Source organism: Mangifera indica, chromosome 4, assembly GCF_011075055.1.
Source record: "Mangifera indica cultivar Alphonso chromosome 4, CATAS_Mindica_2.1, whole genome shotgun sequence".
Classification (NCBI taxonomy): Eukaryota; Viridiplantae; Streptophyta; class Magnoliopsida; order Sapindales; family Anacardiaceae; genus Mangifera; species Mangifera indica.
In genome coordinates, this window is record NC_058140.1 from 4,294,856 (window position 1) to 4,315,521 (window position 20,666).

At 31.9% G+C, this 20,666-nt stretch overlaps 1 protein-coding gene across 3 annotated transcripts; it reads right to left on the reverse strand.

Annotated features, from left to right (window-relative positions):
- Positions 1-12,750: 12,750 nt before the first annotated feature.
- Positions 12,751-20,433, reverse strand: LOC123214004 (protein indeterminate-domain 5, chloroplastic-like). 3 transcript variants are annotated; one of them, XM_044633681.1, is made up of 5 exons: positions 20,411-20,433; positions 18,521-18,737; positions 17,886-18,282; positions 15,112-16,327; positions 12,751-13,041 (listed from the first exon to the last, which is right to left on the reverse strand). In XM_044633681.1, exons 2-4 carry the CDS (start codon positions 18,666-18,668, stop codon positions 15,124-15,126), a joined length of 1,749 nt encoding a protein of 582 aa, XP_044489616.1. In that variant the 5' UTR covers positions 18,669-18,737; positions 20,411-20,433; the 3' UTR covers positions 12,751-13,041; positions 15,112-15,123. The 3 variants fall into 3 exon arrangements, with proteins under 3 accessions (XP_044489616.1, XP_044489615.1, XP_044489617.1); XM_044633680.1 differs by lacking the exon at positions 20,411-20,433 and having other exon boundaries at positions 18,521-18,936; XM_044633682.1 differs by lacking the exons at positions 12,751-13,041; positions 20,411-20,433 and having other exon boundaries at positions 14,914-16,327; positions 18,521-18,937.
- Between the last annotated feature and the right edge of the window lie 233 nt (positions 20,434-20,666).

Below are 20,666 nucleotides of genomic sequence, written 5' to 3' on the forward strand. Positions count from 1 at the left end.
CAACCCATCCGTCACCTTCGTTTTTGTCTGGGAAGAGAAATCGTCTTCCCAGACGAAGACGAGACAACGCCGGATGGGTTTGGGTGGAGTTGAGAAGGGCCGTCGATGGAAGAGAAATCGTCGGGAGGGAAAGACGGTCGACGATGTTGTCGGAGAAAGTGAAGGGGTTTGGAAACTAAACCCTAGGGGGGAAAATGTGATCTTTTCAAACTTGGCTTAAGGGAGAAAAGTTAGTTTTTAAACTTTTAGGGGGGGAAATGAGATTAAATTTTCAGGGGTTAGGGTTTCGTTAAATTTAACCGGTCATGAGTGGGTAAACGGTATTTCCATAGTTAATGGGGGAACTTTGAGAATTCAGCATAATTTGGGTGGGAAATAGTCGTTTGGCTTTAAAAAAAAAAACATCACAATTATTTATCAAATTGAATGGCATACAAGATTGAAAAAAAAGGAAATACCGAGAGGAATGAAAATAAAATTTATTTTCACAAACAAAAGTAAATCGTGTCACAATAATAATGCAATAAAACTATACGTATATACTTTTTATACATAATTTTGATATACAAATGATGTGTTATTATGTGATTGAATGATTTTGAATTAACGATAAAGTAAAATTTAGTCACATGATAACATATTATTTATGTACCCATATTATATACAAAAGATACATACATATTTTGTTCATAATAATGTTATACATTAATTTGTATGTATAATATTGCTGCAAATTATGTTTATGAGAATTAAAGTGTCAAACAGCGCTTTGCTTTGAATGTATATTCAAATAAATGTGGTTCAATATTTGTATTATTAATGGAGTATAATCGAATCTTTATTTTTGAGTAAAATCAAATCCTTCACAATAATCATTATAAAAAATACTAGCTTTCATGAGAGAAGCAATAATAAAAAGGTAATATCTGATTACTATAAATATTTTTTTCATAATTGTAACGATTAATTATTTATATTCTCATTAAAATCAAATAAATTTGTGATTTTAATAATAAAAGGATAGTTGTTTAAAGTTTATTTTCTGTTATTAAAAAATTTGAATAACAGAAAAAACCACATCATAAATCATTATTGTAATTTCTGTTGTTAAAAATACCAACAACGGGAATAGAAGCAATTTTTCTTTGTTCAACCCCTTTATTTTGTACCGAATATTGTTGACCATAGATCACAAGGCATTTGGGAATCTGAATCAGTAGAGTTAAAATATTTGTCATCCCCGTTTCTCAAGTCAAAGAGAGATTTCATGGTAACTGGTTTGTTGGAAAATTAGTGTTAATCAATAGGCCATTGCCTTGTAAATCGGTCTCTAAGATATCAAACCTTTGGATTCTCCCTGAAGTTGACATCTTACCTTACAAATAATGCTTATAGATATTATGAAACCTACAAACTTGTTTTTTCATTAAGCGTTCAAAATTTTCTCATTTGTTATCAATATTAATCGTAGATAATTTTCAGACCACTAAAAATTATGTCTGTTTTTGCGGACAATTATCTGCGACTGGGTTAACTCATGTGGCCATGAGTTATTTGTTTTTATAATAGCAAATATGGGTGCTAATTTCAGTAAAACAGATGTTATTTCATTTATCACGTTGCCACACGGTCACATCAGACACCACTTTAAAAAGAAAAAATTAGAGCAAAAGTAGTTGTAATAGAATCTTTTTACTTTCAAATTGATGTTGAAACTCACAACAAAGGTGACTGAATAATCAATAAGAGCAAAGATACGAGAAATCATTGTCGAATTGTATCACAATTTTAAGTCAAGAAAATATATATAATATCTTGACCCATATTTAACTATATAATCTTTTATTAGGACAGTTGTTGTAGTATACCGTATACTTTATGAAATTTTGCAGCCTGACGCCTTGCCCTAAATACAATTATGTGAAAAACAAACCAATATTTTAAAGATCGGACCATCAAATTTGATAGGGAACTAAGAACAAGTCCGATTTGATAATGGTTTATACTTGTTTTGGGTTTTGATCTAGGATAAATCGTGATTGAATTGGTCGAAACCTACTAGTTCATGGTTCAATAAATGATTTACCCTGATTAAACCCTTAATATTGCATGCTGACATTAGCACAAAAAATAGAAAGAATTTTTTTTCGCAAGGGATTCAAACTCAACACTTTGTAAATAAAAAACAAGTCCATTACTATTAGGCTAAAGCCAATTTTGATAAATAATAATTCAGACACAATATTTAATGATTAAATAGATACATTATTTGAATATTTATTTAAATATTGCACCAATCTAACCATCGGTTGACCCAAACCTAGGGATGAAAATTTGATCATAAAAATAAGCTTCTTGCCATAAGTGGGAAGGACTATGGGATAAAGATGAAGATAAAAACAATCCCTGAAAGTAAGGACAAGGATAAATATATCTTTGCCCCACCTCGGCCTTGCCCTATACCTATTACGGTAATAATTAAGCAGAGTATGGGGAATCAACTAGAAGAGAAAATTATTATGGGTAGAGGATGAGGATTCTTGTAATCCTTGCAGTGGGAACGAGGATGTGTCCCACCATGCAGGGACCAACCCTTGTTATAGGCTTAAATAATTATTACAAGTTTGTTAGGTCCACCCTTATTATAGGCTTGAATAATTGTCTCAAACTTGTTAGGTTTACCCCTATTATAGCCTTAAATAATTATCACAGGCTCTAATGTAGAGCATGCCAACTCGAGTAGGGTGTTAGGGTTAGTACCCTAGAATCAATCCCCATGGTGATACAAGTTCATTAATAAAAGTCATATTTATAATTTTTTATGACTTTATTTGTTTGTTATAGCATGTTAATATATGCTCAAACCAATTTCCTAAGAATAGTTTAACCGTAATTAGGGCTGGATTCGAGCCGAGCCAGCTCGGGCTCGAGCTCGGCTCGGCTCGGTTCGAGCCCGAAACGAGCCGGGCTCAGCTCGGCTCGATCGAGCTCGAGCCGAGCCCGAGCTGGCTCGGTATATTTTTTTAAAAATTTTTTTATACAAAACGGCGTCGTTTTGATTTTTATATATATACAAAACGGTGTCGTTTTGATATAAAAAACGAGCCGAGCCGAGCCGAACTGAAAACGAGCCGAACTCGAGCCGAGCCGAATTCGGCTCGAGTCGAGCTCGAGCCGAACTCGAGCCGGCCCTCAAAAAGTCGAGCCGAGCCCGAGCTGGCTGCGAGCCAAGCTCGGCTCGGCTCGAATCCAGCCCTAACCGTAATGAGGGGATTAGTGCATAACACTTGATCATGAGAATCCTATATGCACATTAGGTAATTGTTCTTAAAACGTCTGTAACTTGATATTGTCATGATAAAGGGTAGGGGTAATAGTAATAGAATTCTCATACTATTGAACAACATTATCGAAAGACAATGACAGTCTTTACATGTTAAAGTTATTCGTTATTGACTTGGTGTAACACATGGATGCAAGTTATATACATGTTCACCAAACTGACTCGCCAAAAGAATTTCATATCGATGGTTACTCTAATGTCTATGAAAAATATCCCCTTAATAAACAAAGGTACATGTGATCCTTAGACTTAAGGTTATTGAACCATTTTGTACAATGATCGATATAGTTTGACACCAATCCAACATAGTCCAATTAGAGGATTACCAGAAAAATGGTGATTGGTCATATCAAGATCTATACGAAAGCTATGATGGATCAATAAATGATTTATCATTCTCAAGCACAAGAGTTGATATCTCCGTTAGGGCCTTTTAATAGATATCAATAACCAATTAAATATGTGGTCATAGTGAGATTGAGTTATTGTTCGATTCAATATTATTTGATCATTGACAAAAATCAATCTATGTTATTCGAGGAGTCATGAGGGAGACACTTAATATGTACCTTAACTTCAAAGAGATATCTATGATGAAAGGAGCGAATTGTACGAGTAACCATAACATTGATAGGTTAAAAGAAGTCACATGTTAACCTCTATTAGTCAGGTGGTCATGATGTCTTGTTAAAGACCAATCTTATTATGTGTTCGGATAGATGTCAAGTTGAGAGCTTAACATGAATCTGGTCACTACTAACTTAGTGGAGAACTTATGAGTTACACACAAAAGGAGTTCTCTAGAGTTGTGAGTATTGTCCAAATTGGATTTAGTCTAAATTCTAGATGGAGAATCTAGAGCCTTGGAAAGACCTATAGACCCAAAGTGTATTTTATTATACTTTGGGACCTTAGCATAATAATCATGAGTTGCTATGGTGTATGTAAGAATTGACAGGTTAATATTACAAAGTTAATAATTAATTATTGATGACCAATACTAAGTATTTATGATAAAAATAATGTTGTAAACTAAAAATTTTTTTGATTAATTTTGTGGATAAAATATGTCTTAGATGTATTTCAATATTTCAACTTTTATGATCCAAATTAATCTTGAGTAGAATAGGGAATCATAGATTTACATTTATACATTATAAATTTACCAGATTCATTTGGTGGTGTTTGGAATTGTAATTAGGACTGGGTTCAACTTGAGTCAAACTTGAGCTCCCCTAAGTTTGAGTTCAGCTCAACTTGAAGGGAGCCAAACTTGAGTTCATCAAGTTCTCCTTAAAGTGGTTTGAGCTTGGCTCAGTTGAGGAGAGTCAAACTCGAGTTTGAATCAAGTTTAAACCGAACTAAGCTTTTAACTAAGCTAGATATTGTAGTCAAGCAAAAATTACTAAAACATTGTTGTGTTGATACATATCGATCAGAAGAACATTGTTTTAGGTGATTCACATGAAATTTTTCTAGGCTCACGAGCTTGGTAGGTCAAAGACCTCTCAAGCTTGAGCTAAAAAAAAATTAACTCTAAGGTTTGAGCTCGAGTTTGAGCTAAACTCATTTCGAACTTGTTCGAGCTAAACTCATTTCAAGTTAGTTCCAACTGAACTAGTTTTCAAGCTCAATTTGAATCCAATCATAATTGTAATTAGAAAATTATTATTTCTAATATAGAATTTAGTGTTTGATTAAATGTTCCGTTGATTGGTGAATAATGACAGAGCCATGAAGGTTCTCTTTTTGCAAAAATTCTGGTTCCACTACTGAGGATAACCATCCCTGCCTCACCTTTTCTCATTGCCATCTCTACTAGGATCGACCCTTTTATCGGGTTAATGTTTGTTCTAAATATGAAAACATTAAGACAAATCATTTCAATAATATCATACAAGTAGTTATCTTATCTCATTTAGAAAATATCCACACTGTTGAAATTTTAACCCAAGATTTACTGAATCAAAACAGAAACACGACATAGAATACAACAATATTTACTTGGTTCAGATTTCATAAATGAAATCCTACATCCAAAGTAAAGGTATTCCTCTAATCAATCCACTAATATAATGTCAAAATACAAAGTTTATACAATAGTTTGTCCAAATAACAAGATTAACACACCATTAAACACAACGATGAAAGAACCAAACTACAAAAGCAAAAAATTTCTCATTGAACGAACTAGGATAGACAAATCAAGGTAGCTAGACAAATCCCTAGCAACACCGAGAGAGAGATGACATGACTCAAGCGAAAAAAATTTTAGAATGCATTAAAAGTAAATACCTAGGGTAAACTCAAGCTTTTATATCCTTGGTTATAAATATCATAACCAAGGAATTACCAATGTGCCTATGACATATTCACAATATTACAACATTGCCCTTTGAGACAAAGTGACTCATTTACCTTTAAATTGTTTGAGACACATACCCTACAAACTCCATCTTGTTGAAAACAAACACATAAGCATTAACCAATGGAATATCTTATTGCAACCTTACTACACTAAACATTACCAACATTAAACAAGCTTAAGGTTGTGTTAAACTTGTTAATTGGTATGATTTATCTCATAAGCAATTTTCTCTAATTTGACTTACCCATTATCTCTAATTTCTCTCACAAAATGCAACCTAACATCTATATGTTTTGTTCTTTCATGAAAAACACTATTCCTAGAAAAATGGATGATATTATGTGAATAACAAAATATAATAGGTACATTATCAATCTAGCCAAGTTCCTTGGTTATGCCTCTAAGTCATAAAGCCTCTTTAACAACTTATGTCAAAACTACATACTCTACTTCAATAGTAGATAAAGTAACGATGTGCTACAAAAAACTCTACTAGCTTACTATGTAACATGTTCAGGACTTTCTTTTATCTAAATTTGTAGCATAATCAAAATCACAATAATCTTGCATAAGAAACATGTTAGTTTTATCAATACAATATCTTAATCTAAAAATGCAAAACCCTTTCAAGTATCTCATTAACCATTTAGTGGTATTCCAATGGTTTTTAGCAAGATTTCCCATAAACCTACTTACCAAGTTGATTGCATAGGCAATATCATTGCATATATTAAACTGCCAATAACATTTGAATAAGGTATATATTTCATGTATTCAAATTCAGCAAAGGATATTCATATCAGGACAATGTTAAGATACTTTTAACTTTGTCCCTTTTAATGTCCATTCCAAGAATCCCTCTTGTTAGACCCAAGTCTTTCATTTCAAATTCATTCCTCAACAATTGTTTCAATTTAATTAATTCATTCATGTCTGTTGAAATAATAAACATATCATAAACATACATGAGTAGGAAACATAACTACCTTTTCCATTTCTTGAATAATAAACTGCCCAATGACATATTCCCACCTACAATTTATTGCATTTCAAAATTAATACCCTGTAACTATTGAAAACCTAAACACCTACCTATGAGTGGTTAAAATTGACAGTATTAGTTAAGTTTTAAAGGTAAAATCATTAATTAATATTGAAAATAATAAAAAGTTATCTATTTCTCCTTAGGTTTAGAAAACTAACAATTTACCTTAAGATTAAATTTTGAAATATTACGTTTTCTTTCTCAGGGTTTTTTCTTTTCTCCTTCTCTTTTTTCTTGTGTCATGACTGGTCAGTTCTCTCTCCCTCCCTTTTTTGGCACACTCTCCTTATCTTCATCATTGGACATCTTCATCCAATGACAAAACAATGTCTTTGTTTGGTGACAAAAATGAGAAGAAGATGCTAAAAAAGGGAAACAAATAGGAGGGATTGGTGACGGTGCTACAAAAAGGGGAAAGAGAAAAGGCAAAAAACCCCTAGAAAGGAAAATGTAACATTTCAAAGTTTAATTTTATGAAAAATTTGTTAGTTTTCTAAATCTAAAGGGGAAATAGATAATGTTAAGTAGTGTTGTTAACTTTAATCATTAGAGGTACAAATTTGAGAATGAAATGAACTTTGGGTGGGAATAAGTCCTTTGGCCAATAATAAACATAATGATCAAAGCTACATCTAGAAAAACTAATTAAGAGTACATGGTCATCAAATCTCTTATACCATTATTTTGGTGATTGTTTTAAGCCATAAAAAGTTTTTTCAATAAACAAATCATACCTTTTGCACCAAGTCCCTCAAGTTGTTCTATATAAATTTGTTCTTCTAGATTTCCATGTAAAAAGGTTGTTTTTACATCTAATTGTTTTAATTCCACACGAAAAAGAACTATTGTTGATAACATCAACCTTATTGATGAAAGCTTAACAACTAAAGAATATTTCATGATAATTTATACCATTAACTTGTGAAAATCCTTTTGCCACATCCTTGGCCAAAAACCTACAAATTTCAACCCCAGGTATAGCAAGTTTTCTTTTGAAAACCCATTTACATCCTATGATTTTCTGATTAGTAGGTCTTTTCATTAAAGTCCAAGTTCTTTTTCTATAGAAAGTGCATTTTTGTTTCCATAGCTTTTAGCCATTTAGATTTATGGTTGCTCATTTAGGCTTACTTGTAATGATGTAATTTAATTTAGTCTCTTATTTGAAATGAGTAGGATATTAAATCTGTCTGAGCATACCTAGAGGATAATATATTACTTCTCTTAGATTTGTCTCTTGCTAATTGATAGTCAAAAAGATCATTTTTTCTATTATTGTTTAAACTAGATTGACCTTGTGATGATTGCTGATTTGAACTCACATCTTCATGCTTAGGAGCACAACTTGGATTTGAGCCCAAACCAAGTTCATCACTTGACTGTGAAGTGTTATTACCATTCAAATCAAAATTTTCCACCTTAATGTGAACTTATTTAGAGTATGAATTACAAGAATTAAATAGGTCTTGGTAAAAGACAAATTCATTAAAAACCACATCCGTACTTATTACACGTTTAAACTCATCAATTAATTAGATTTTATAGCCTTTATTACCCATATGACAACCTAAAAACATAACTTTTAAAGCCCTAAGGTTAAGTTTATCTTGATTTACGTGTATATAAACCAAGCATCCAAAAGGTCTTAGATGATTCAGTTTAGGTGCCTTTTTAAACCACATTTTCATGGGAGTTTCGATGTTTAGAGTAGAAGAGCAGGATCTATTTATCAAATAACAAGCTACGGATACAACTTATGCCCAAAACCAATTAACATGCGTCTTACTTTATTTACAATTGTTCTATTCATTCTCTCAACAAGGCCATTTTATTGTGGAGTGTTAGTACATGTTCTATGTCTTAGAATTCCAGACAACTTACAAAAATCAACAAACTATTTATTTCAAAACTCAAGTCTATTATTAGTTTTCAAAACTTTAATTTTTTTTCTTTGTTTGATTTTTAATTGATGTTTTCCATTTTTTAAAAGACTCAAAAGCTTGGTCTTTATGTTTTAAATATAAACCTTTCTTGAGAAATCATTAACAAAAGTAAAAAAATAATGAGCATTCGATAAAGAGTTAAGTACCTGAAAAGAGCCCTAAAGTTTGAATGCATATAATCTAGAATTTGTTTTAATCTATGTGTTGCAACAGTAAATTTTAATTTTTGTGATTTATCTAACACACAATTTTCACAAAAATCTAAAGTACTAATTCTTTTAGAATTTATCAGATTTTGTTTACATGTGTTATAGCCCTATTAGACTTATATGGCCTAATCTTTTATGTCATATGATTGTGTCATCCATTTTATCAAAATTTATGGTCATATACCATACAACAAAACCTATTAAAATATATAATCCACTAAGTAATTTAGCTCTCATTACAACTAACGCATCTCTCATTATCTTTGAAGTTTTATTTTTAGACTTATAAGTGTATCCATTGGAGTCTAATAAACTTAGGGAAATTAAATTTCTCCTAAGTTTTGGTAATAATCTGACATCTCCTAAAATTTTGACAAAACCATTTGGCATTCCAAATTTTATAGTGTTTTTTCTTGTTACATCACATGACTCATCATTGCTTATTAAGACCTTTCTCCCCAATTAACATGTTTCAGATCTAGAAATAAGTCTTTCCTAGGTGTCATGTGAAAAGTACAACCAAGGTCTATTATCAACTCATCGCTTGACATTCCTTCAAACAATACTAACACTTTTGCACTATCATAGTCATTGAACAAATTCATAGTGTTTTGTTTATTAGAAATAAAAGTAAAATTTGATTTCTTTTTTTCAGGTCAATGTTTTTTCGAATAACCTTCTTTGTGACAGTGTCAGTAGACCCTTTTAGATTTAGATTTAGATTTAGATTTAGAGTTTATTTTATCCTTTAAATATGACTTCTTTTCAATTTTGCATTCGGCTTGTAAACCCTCCCTTATGGTTTTCTTTTCAAACTTGATTTTTAAATCTTTTGATCTAAGAGCTCCCATATGAAATCTTTTCATTGATATATATTTGCTTAATTTATTGTTATTTTATTAAACTCATCTAAATTATCTTCAAGACTTTTACTAGAATCCATTTTAAACCCAAAGAGTTCTTCTTTCAAATATATCTTATTAGTTAAACATTTAGTCATATATAAAGACTTAAGTTTTAACAATAGTTTTGTAGTAATATTTTCCTCGTCAGCATGTATAAAGACATCATCTAATAAATGGAGTATTAAGAGACTATAAACAATTTATAAAACCTCAATTTTCTTAGCATCAGACATTTTAACATGTACAACCTTTTCACCATTGAGAGCTCTTGTGCATTGTTTATGAAGTAACGTTGCTCTTGTCTTTTTTTTCCACATAGTAATGTCTATCTTGCCATCAAATTGTTTTATGTCGATTCCTGTAGGACCCATACTATAAGATGTGTTCTTTTTGCAAGACCAAAAACAAAGAAAACAAGTAGTACCAAAATAAGATAGCACAACAAACAAATCAAGTGAACAAGTCAACAAATTCGAGTGTCTATAGCCTTCTTTACAAGATCTAGTCAATCAAAAGAACATAACTGAAACAAGAAAAGGAAAAAAAACAGTCAAGAGTATTTCAGATAGGTAAACTTAACTGGCTTTAATAACACTTGTTGAAAATTTAACCACAATTTATCGAATCAAAATAGGATAATCAAGATAAAAACAAGAACAAAGAACACAACACTATTTACTTGGTTCAAATTTTATAAATGAAACGTTATATCTAAGGCTGAGGTATTCCTCTAGTCAATCCACTAATATAATATCAAAGTACAAAGTTTATATATTATCCAAACAACAAGATTAACACACCATTAACCACAACAATAAAAGGATTAGAATTTCTCATCAGATGAACCAAGATCGAAAAGTTGAGGCAACCAAACAAAACCCTAGCAACACCAAGAGAGAGATGATAAAACTCAAGGGAAAAATTTTAGAATGTTATAAAAGCAAATAACCAGTAACCTTGGTTAAAAATATCATAACCAAGGAATCACCAAAGTGCCTATGACATATTTGCAATATTACAAGACTGCCCTTTGAGATGAAATGACTCATTTACCCTTAAATTGTTTGAGACAAATACCTTACTCAGATAAATATCCAAATTACAGGAAACATGTGACATTACTGTAACTTTATGAATAGAGATATTTAACAATCTTTTTAAGAATGTTCAAGTTATTAAAAAAATAAGGTTAGAGCCATCTTACATAGAATAATATGAAACAATATATATATATATATACACTGAGCTACATCATTCGGGAATTGGGATCTTGCAATGTTGAGTACATTCCAACACATTCGACAAAGGGAAAATTTTAATTTCTTCAATGTTTTGTTTCTATATTCCATTAACATAATGAATTCCAACTTTCAAGAAAAATTAAATAATGCTGCCATTTTATTTAAATAATTAATTATAGCATGTGTGGCCACCTAATACCTAACCCGGAATTAAAAAATAACAATAATGAAAATGTAATCGCTGAAGTTCAGGTCAGGTTTCTTGTCGATATTTTGTAGAAAATTTTTTCATGTTAAATTTGACTACCGTTTATATTAATATGGAGTCTTGTGTGTGTGTGTTATTTTGACTCTATCTTTTGTTTTTTATTTTAAATTTCCTTTATTATGACGAGTTAATATTGTATATGAGGAATAGTTTGTGTATTGGCCAAAAATTTTGCAATGGACAATTATAAAGCAAGGGATGCTTAGCAGCAAACTTATCCAACAATTGTCGGATAAGGTAATCACTTACAAAGAATCTCATGCCTGTCATTTGGCAGTGTTGTCTTGCTTGTTATGTTTTGTAACTCTTTGCGAATCATCAGTCTGGGACTTAAGAAAATGTAAATAGTCTTTTAGGTTTAAATTTTCAATTGTACTTCGCTACTTAGATTTGAAAGGATTCATAATTTGTATTTTTCTTCCCAATATGTTAGTCCTGCCGTTGTGGTAACACTAGGGTTTCCAAGAGCAAATAATCAACAAACTTATTTACTACGTATAAGTTATGTGATCAAATTAAACATTTTAAAGTCAAACCTCGGAGGATAATCAAACGCAACTTTAACGAACAATCACTTTTATGCATACATTCAAAATTTAATTTAAAAAATTATTAAAGAACATTTTATTGTATTTTTTTTTTCAATTTATATGTAATGTAGGTAATCTCCTAAAAGCATGAGAGTTTGGAAACCAAACTTTATCAAACACATTGCACTATTTGTACAACAAAGTCATAAGTGTTAACTTTGGAATTGCTAATGATTTAATACATCAAGAAATAATACATTTATATTCTTTCTTTTTTCGTGGTGTTCAACATTTCATTATGATTGCTTTTTTTTTTTTTTTTTCATAAGAATCTTGAAGAAATAAAGCAATTACAGTTAACTTGTTTTAGAAAGGATCATCGGATACAAATTTTGTAATTTCTTCTAGTGAGAAATTTAATATCAGATCTTAATTTAAATTTAAAGATTTTATGGCTACATAATTTTGGTTATTCTATGTGACAAAATTTTGTAATTTCTTCTAGTGAGAAATTTAGTCAAAATATTTTCATTTAGCATGGTTTAATACATCACCTGCTTAATAAAATTGTTATGAGTAATACTGTAGATATCTATTTTGAGTATATAAATAGATATACACTTATTTGTGTCATCATATAATTGAGTGTTATTTTATTTTTAATTTAAAATCACTCAATCATATAATAATACACATATCCAAAACATTTGAATTTTTGCTAGTTGACAGAAACATTTTCAAAATTCGAATTAGTCTGCGAAGCCAAAGAAGCAGAATTTACCCATTCAAGATACTTTCCAGGGTGGCTCTTTATGTTATCATCTTTTTTTATTTTTTTTTATTTTTCATAACTACGTAGTCTTACTACTAATATAGGAATAATTTGTGGATTCCGGTCTCTGAGAAACTTGTAACTTCTGCTGCATTAAGAAACACAATAACGAAAAGCAAACAAAACGGACTGTACTATGCCGCCATATAAACAAAACTATTGGAAAGTTAAGGCGTTTTAACAGAGATTTGTCGAATCCCTACTTACACTAGAGAGGAAACAAAAGAAAAACACAGCTCCCAGAAACTTAAGCTGCTGTGCTTGGTCAAGTACAAGAAATCTCCTTCGTCCTGAGAGATCTATCTGAATACAAGAAATTTCCTTCTCATGAAGAAAGATGAATGCATCTTCATGAAGCTGCCCAAGTGAAATCAGTAGTTAATTAAGAGAGGCATGCTGTTTGGAAAGCATATAGAAAAATTCTCCAAGTCAAGCATATTTACTTGTTTCGACACTAAGACAAGAATTAAAGGGAAAAAAAAGTCAAGTTTAAAAATAAAACATAAACGTCATCGTAACAATAATTATACGGAACATCAAACAGGAAGTAAACAATTATCGATTTGTAACTCAAAATTCTATAAGATTAAACATACAAAATCACATATAAAAAGAACCTATACATTTGTGAATATGAATGTTGTACTTTAAGATAATATGAATATTGTACCGTGAATAAGAATATTGCACTTTAAGGTACTATGTATAGGTTATGTACTGTAGTACCGTGAATAATATGAATATTGTACCGTGAATGATAATATTTCTCTAGGATATTTATTGTTTGTGTTGAACTTGATTTATGTTTATCAAGTTGAATCTTATGATATGAGTTGCACTTTTTTACTTTATGGGTTGTTTTGTTATCCTTACTTTAGCATGAGACATCTATTCGAATAGGATAATAAATTAGGTTAAGAGAAATCTCATAATAAATATGATTGTGATTCCAGTTACGAAAATCCAGCAAGAAATAATTAAGACGAAAAGTGGCTTAAACATGTGAATGTTAAAAGGAATCATAATCCTAAGGTTTACACAACTATAATCACACTTTTATCTCTTAATTTTCACTGTCTAGTGTTGATCGTTTAGATAAAGTGAGGAAGAAAAATATGTTTGGATGAAGTAAATTAAGTACAAAGATGTTTGACGTTGCATCATGTAGGTTGGCCTGGAAGTGTGTTTCATTTTTCAAGGTTACACAGTATCGTGTTCTACTATTTTAAGGCGATAAAAATGAGATGAATTGAAGTAAAAGGAAGCTTTTCCAAAATTTGTGGGGCTTATATAGAAAGGATGCCCGATAAGATCTTGCATGAATACATACGTCAACTCACTCACATAGTCTGTGGCTATTCAATCTGGTTTTGGCCTACTGACAAAGTAGCTAGTGCTTGTCACGGGCCTTTCTACTATTGAGTCTTGACCACTGTGCTGAGTACCTATAGACAATTTCATTTATTTCCCAGTTTTATTTTTTATATACACCCTTATGAATAACTATGATAGGGCACATGCTAAATAAAACTAATCGAAAAAGGAAATAATAGGAGATCCTCCATCTATGTTCTAAGAATCTATAGGAAAAGTTCACCAATAATATTTTGACGGTATAAACATGTTATCTTTGAAAAGTTATTAATTACTATTTTACAATTTATTATTGTTTTATAAACTAATATAACACTATAAAGATATTTATATTAATTTATTTTTTATTATTGATATTATTTTGTTTATTTGTTAATAATCTAACCTTAATTTTATTATAATTCTATCTTTATTTGTTAATTTTTTAATATAAAAATATTTTTATTTTGAATTAATATAATAAACCACATTAATAATAATATTTTAAGAATAATTTTAATCAAAGATATTTAAATAAAAGAATATTATATTATTATGTCTAATCAAACACAATAATTATTTATATCTATTTATTTTTATTAAATAATAATCTATATCTAAAAATTTTTTATTTTTTAATGAAAGATTACTAAAATCAATAAAAGGTAATGTTAATCGACCAGCTGAATCAAAGAATTTAATAAAAAAATGAACTCTTACGGTAAGTTTTTGCAAATGATAGGTGATAGTTCTGAATCGAAAATATTTATGAAGAATCCTATGAAGAATGGGCAGCTCTCGTGACTCTGCCAGCCAAAAACTTAAACGAAAAAGAAAAAACAGGAAAGAGAAAATAAAAACATAAAGACAAGCAGAGAAACAAAACCCATATGTACTCCGACTCACGGCTGCCCCATGAAGCACAAAAGTGTCAGAGAAATTACAGAGATTATTTTAACATTCAACAGTAAAAAGCATTTCGACACACCTACCTATGAAATCCAGATTTACTTTTAATCATAGAAAATCAGTTTCATCTCTAACATGTCACCAAAGAGAGGGGTCTATACGTACCTGTACTTGAAGTCATCCTTTTCTTGACTGGAAACTTTCTCCTCCTCCAAAAGATTCCCTTGGCGGCGCTGCTCCCATGTTTCTCTCTGAATTCAAGGAGCTCATATCAATGGAAATTCCATGTTGATGTTGTTGTTGTTGCTGTTGCTGTTTTTCTCTTTGTGAAAATCCACCGCTTATGCTTCTCACAATTTGCCCCACTCCAAGAAAATCTCTTGTCATTCTATCAGACCCACCAATGCCCGCATTCAGATTTTGGTGCAATTTCGCTTCATCCATGTTGCCAAAGCTACTGTATGCATTCACTTCTCCGGACCCAGTTCCGAAAATTGAAGAATTTCCGGCGGCAAATGTGTTCATTAGGTCATGAAGATTGTTATCATTTTCCCCAAAAATGCCGCCGAAGTTGGCCTTGTTATTGCTTGAAAGAGGGCTTCCGAAACTCCTTAGCAATGACGCTGTGTTGTTGCTTGAACTTGAACCCATTTGAGCTGCCTTTTGGAGAAGTGCTGTGGCGGACATATGAGGGACCATGTTTTCGTTTTGAACTGATGAACTGAAAAGGGAAGGGACGCCAGAGCTCATTTGATCATTGATTAAGTTGTTTGAGAAGACATTAGACTCCTCTACACCTCCACCAGCAGTGTCATTCTCGTTGTTGAAGTGACTGGGGATCAATAAACTTGAAGATTGCAGGTTGCCGTTGGTGTTGTTAGCATTGTTGCTGTTATTTAGGCTGGTAGTAGTGCTACTGTTGGAGAGGAAGCTGAGGTTGAAGAGATTGGCTGAAGAGTGTGCATTATTTGCGTTGTTTGGAAGATCAGAAAACTGCATTAATCCATGAAATGGTTTGTTCGGCAACAGACCTTGTTGAGATTGGTGTTCATCATGGTAATTCTGGTTGGATTCTTGCATGAAAAAGGCAGCTGTAGTCATAGTTTGTTGTGGGCGAAATGATGACGATGAACCGATGGATGGAGGAAGGAGATGGTCAAATTGCGTTGCCCTTGAGCCACCGCCGAGACGTAAAATGTCATTAGATTGAGTGTTTTGGTCTTTTAACGATGAAATTTGAGGACCCACTTGAGATAAGCCTAAGCCCATGTTGCTACTTCCGTATAAATGGCTTCCAATTGTGCTCAAACTGGGTGGGTGTCTTGCAGTTTCTTGAGCCAGTGCATCACAGAAGGCCCTGTGAGTGATAAAACTATCACGCCTGCAGCAATTATTTGAAAAGAAGCCATTAGAACAGCTCTCATGGATAGTAAAAAGGCGTCATATTTAAAAAGAAATGATAACAAATTCGAACAGGATTTCATGTCTGGTACCTAAACTACATGAAATTATAGAATATTGACCATCATTTTTGAAAAAGAGAAAAAAGAATGGACGTAAAATATGATATAAATCCTAGGGGCACCTTATTATATGTTCCGTTAAAACAGTAATATATAGGCCCACTGGTTTCGCCAAAGAATTTGATTGAACAAATATAGTCCAAATGAAATCATGACAGAATATGAAGCAGCCATGTGACTGATCTGCTGTGACTAGTTTAAGATTTCTGCGCTCTCTTTAGTTCTTATCTTCCATCCCATCTTCAATAATGCTTCCATCTTGCTTGTCTGAACCATCAATTATATGGTTACCATATGAAGACCAAAAGCCATAAATTTAGGGTTGCATAGCTAACGTCAAAATATAAACCAATCATGGATTATAGGAACCCTAAATGCTTTTTAGAAGGGGAGGGCTGTGAGAAGTACGTAGAGAAGAATACGAAGCAGTAAAGTTAAATCAAATCTCCCAGGAAGATAGAGACATAATGAAGAGGGTATGTGGAATAATTTGACTGAACTCGAAAATGATTATCCCAATCAACCTTGAAAAACTATTTCAAGAACTGTTTGTTCAATAAATGAATCAAGAGAATGTGTTCGATCTTTGGAAAAATCATCCATCAATCAAGAAACCATTTCAAGCAGAGAACTATGAACTGGCCAACTGGGAAAAGATGGAAAAAAGAAAGAGAGAAAGAAGAACCCATCGATCTAAAGCTGGAAAATAAACCACCTAGAGCTCACTGGAATGTCTAATGAACCCTCGAAACAGGAGAGTACCGTAATTGTTTATGGATTAAGACTGAAGAGACTGGAATGAAGGAGAAGAGAGAGAAACGTTATCATGAAAAAGGGTACCGCGAGGCCACAGGACGGAACACATCTAGCCAATTCATAAGAGAACAAACTTGGTAAACAACGCAACAACCCTCTACATGGCATGGCAACACGTGAACGGGAAAAGGTAAAGAACGAAAAAGGGTGGTGTTTCCGAGGACAAAGAAAAGAATAGTTTTTTCTCCTTTATTTTTTTAAAGAAAAAAATTTCTCAGTTGAATTGAAACATCGACGACCATTGCAGTTTCAACAGATTATTCACGTGGGGGGATTTTCTTCTTTCTCTCCTTTCTCTTCTCATGTCAGTAGTGCCATTCAACTCGAGAATTCGTAAGAAAAAAATAAAATAAAATAAAATAAAAACCAGAAGATGAGAAGAAGACCCGTTTGCAAGAAAACTTAAAGAGAGGGACAAAAGAAAAGTCTTCTCTTGTCACTTGAGGAATCTAAGCACTACACAAAAGAAGCCAAGCATTACTTATAACGCCTCTGCCAATTTCTTGTTTTTCTGTTTCTCTCCATATAAACCAAATAAGATGAAGAAGATTATAATGCGAAAGCTTGATTATAAAATTTAAAGATTGAAAAGTTTATTACCTTGAGAAAAGAGTACCACAGTCACATCTGTATTCCCTAGTACCACAAGTTTTTGAATGAGCTTTCCAATCAGATTGAACCGCATATCTCTTAGAACACTTCTCACACTTCCATTTCTTCTCACCATGTTTTCTAGAGTAATGTTTTTTGATGCCAGTAAGGTCACCAAGAGCTCTAGAAGGGTCATGGTGGACGCATGTGGACTCAGGGCACAGATACACCTTCCTCTTCACTTCTTTTGTAGTCTTCTGCTTTAGCTTCCAAGGCAGGTTGTGTCCTCTTCTGTGGAGTTGTAGGTTTTGCTCTCTTTGAAACCCTTTATTGCATACCTCACATATGAACCTGTTTGTAGCCATTAGGGTCTTGGGAGATAGTGCTATCACCTCCGCATCTGGATCTGCTTGGGAAAAATGACAAAAATATAATAAATTATTAGAAATTTCTAAATTAAATACAATTGACAAAGATTTTATCAAAAATCTCATCTAAATTCCTTTCCAAATTTTTTCAATATTATGGTTTTCCTTTTGCTGAATAAAGCGGCCAAAAAGAAGGAAGAAATTATATGGCCAATTCTTTAAAATCATTTGTGAATCAGGTAAGGTAGATCTTAGATAAAATTGATTGATACTTGCTTGGGTTTCCAGGTTGGTTTCTCTTTTTCTTCTGGGTGGGTGGAGCTGGAGCTGAAGATGAAGTTGTTGTTGAGGAATGCTGCAGCTTCATCTGGTTTTGATTTTCTTCTCTAATTTCAAAGAAAGGAGTTGAAGATGACCCAGACATATTAATATCAAACCTCTACTTCTTTCTATTTCTTCTTCTTCTTCTTCAAGATGTGTAGTGGTCTGAAATCTAGAAACCACAAAACCCTACATTAAAATTTTGATATTTATCTGAAATCATATCTCAAAAAGCCGAAAAGGGCTATTCAAGCTTTTGAGTATTGATTAATGAGAAGTAAACAAAAAGGAAAATATCTGGACAGAAAAGCTAAAATCAAGAGAGAAGATGAAGAGAGGGTAAGAAAGAAAAAAGGGGAATCAAGTTTTTCTCAACAGTTTCAGTAGTGTTAAATACCAAAATTTAAACAAAGGTTGTTCTCTGATTTGGTGTCATGCAGATAAACCAACACATATGCACATAAAGCTTAATTTTTTTTCTTTTTATCATTTTATTTTTATGTATTATATTTATTTGTATTCACAAAATGAATTTTTTTTCCTTATTTTGCTCAATTATTCACAAAATTAAATTGCAGAAAGAGAGAGCAAGAAAGGGTAAGGCCTACAGGTCGGTGGACCCAATCCACAGCCGCAAAACGACACAGGATGGTGTGTGAGAGCAGCATGAACAGCTACATATTCATTTCCCTTCTTCCCTCTCACTCAATTCCGTATCTTCTTTCTCACTTGCAGACAAACCCACCTTCATCACTCTTTCTCTCTCATTGCCCCACACAGTAAATTAACAAAATTTCAAATTTAATTACAACAAATTTAACATGAATTAATTTAATTTGCAACTTCATATTATAAATTTATGCATTTATAGCAAACACCTGACAGTTGATTGGGTATTCCCTGGTTGAAGCTGTTGGCTGAATTTCTGCTTAAATTGTGTACTATTACCGTTTGAGAGGCCATTTGGTCACTGACATCCCAAGGGCAAATAAGGGACTAGCCTCTTTGTTGTGCTTAGCTACCCCATTAGTGGGGGAGGCCTTGCTGGCAGTCACATCATTAAAAAAAAAAAGGATTTACGTAATTTCATTCTTAAAATCAATAAAATTTTATATTAAATTTGAGTGATAACAATAAAAATTTTAAACATGAAATTGAAAATTCAATTTTTTTAATAATATTTTAAAATTAAACTTCATTATTGAATCGAAAGTTTCTAACTCATTAAAGATTTGATCATTAAAAAAAATTATATATCACAATTAAGTTCAAGACCTAATACAGCTACTGGGTATAAACAAATAAAACAATCAACACAGTTAAATTTCGACCTTGTCAAAAAGGTAAAGATGATATAATAAAGTGATAAAGAGTATCATTGTAGTCAAGAAGATGATGCTAATAAACTATACGTTAATGTTTTGTGTTGAATTTTAAGTCTTGATTTAGACAGTTTTTTTAATTTCGGATAATGTTTTTCCATACTTTTGACAGTTTTTATTCCTTGCCAACTAAACCTTTCTGCATTTTCATGACAGTTTTCATTCTTTAAAACAATGACAGCTTAACAATTACCATGCATCTCCCTGTCAAGTCTCATTCTCTTAATTTGAAGAAGATTCGCTGTAAATTTCTGAATGGATGACAATTGTATTCGGAACTCAGCTGACTTCTTCTCAAACCATCACCTCTTAACTGCTAAAAAGGTTCTAATCTATTTACTCTTAGGCGTTACTATTTTGAAATAATATATAATATATTGTTTATATAATATTTATAAAAAGACGTCCCAAATTAAAGAATTATTCATGCATAACGTTGAAATGTTCTTGACATTTTTCTCACCTTTTCTTCAAAACTTTTGTCCAAAAAACTTGTGGGAAATTACCTGCAACATATAAACAACATTAGTTGTCGATATATACCTGAACTGGGATATCAAAATCTTGATCGTGAAGTTAGCTACTGTTTTAGAAATCTTCAACAAATATGTGTTTCAAGAAGACGCAACAAAAGTTTCAGGAAACTTATACTTTTACTGATTAAAATCCACATTTTCGAATTGCATAGAAAGCAGAAGGCAAAGTAACATTCAAACTTT

Coding starts and splice junctions, on each gene's coding strand:
- LOC123214004 (XM_044633681.1), bottom strand. CDS start 18,668: ATGTCTGGGTCATCTTCAACTCCTTTCTTTGAAATTAGAGAAGAAAAT. Junction 18,283..18,520: donor AAACCAACCTGGAAACCCAA/GCAAGTATCAAT, acceptor TTTCCCAAGCAG/ATCCAGATGCGGAGGTGATA. Junction 16,328..17,885: donor TGTGGTACTCTTTTCTCAAG/GTAATAAACTTT, acceptor TAATTGCTGCAG/GCGTGATAGTTTTATCACTC.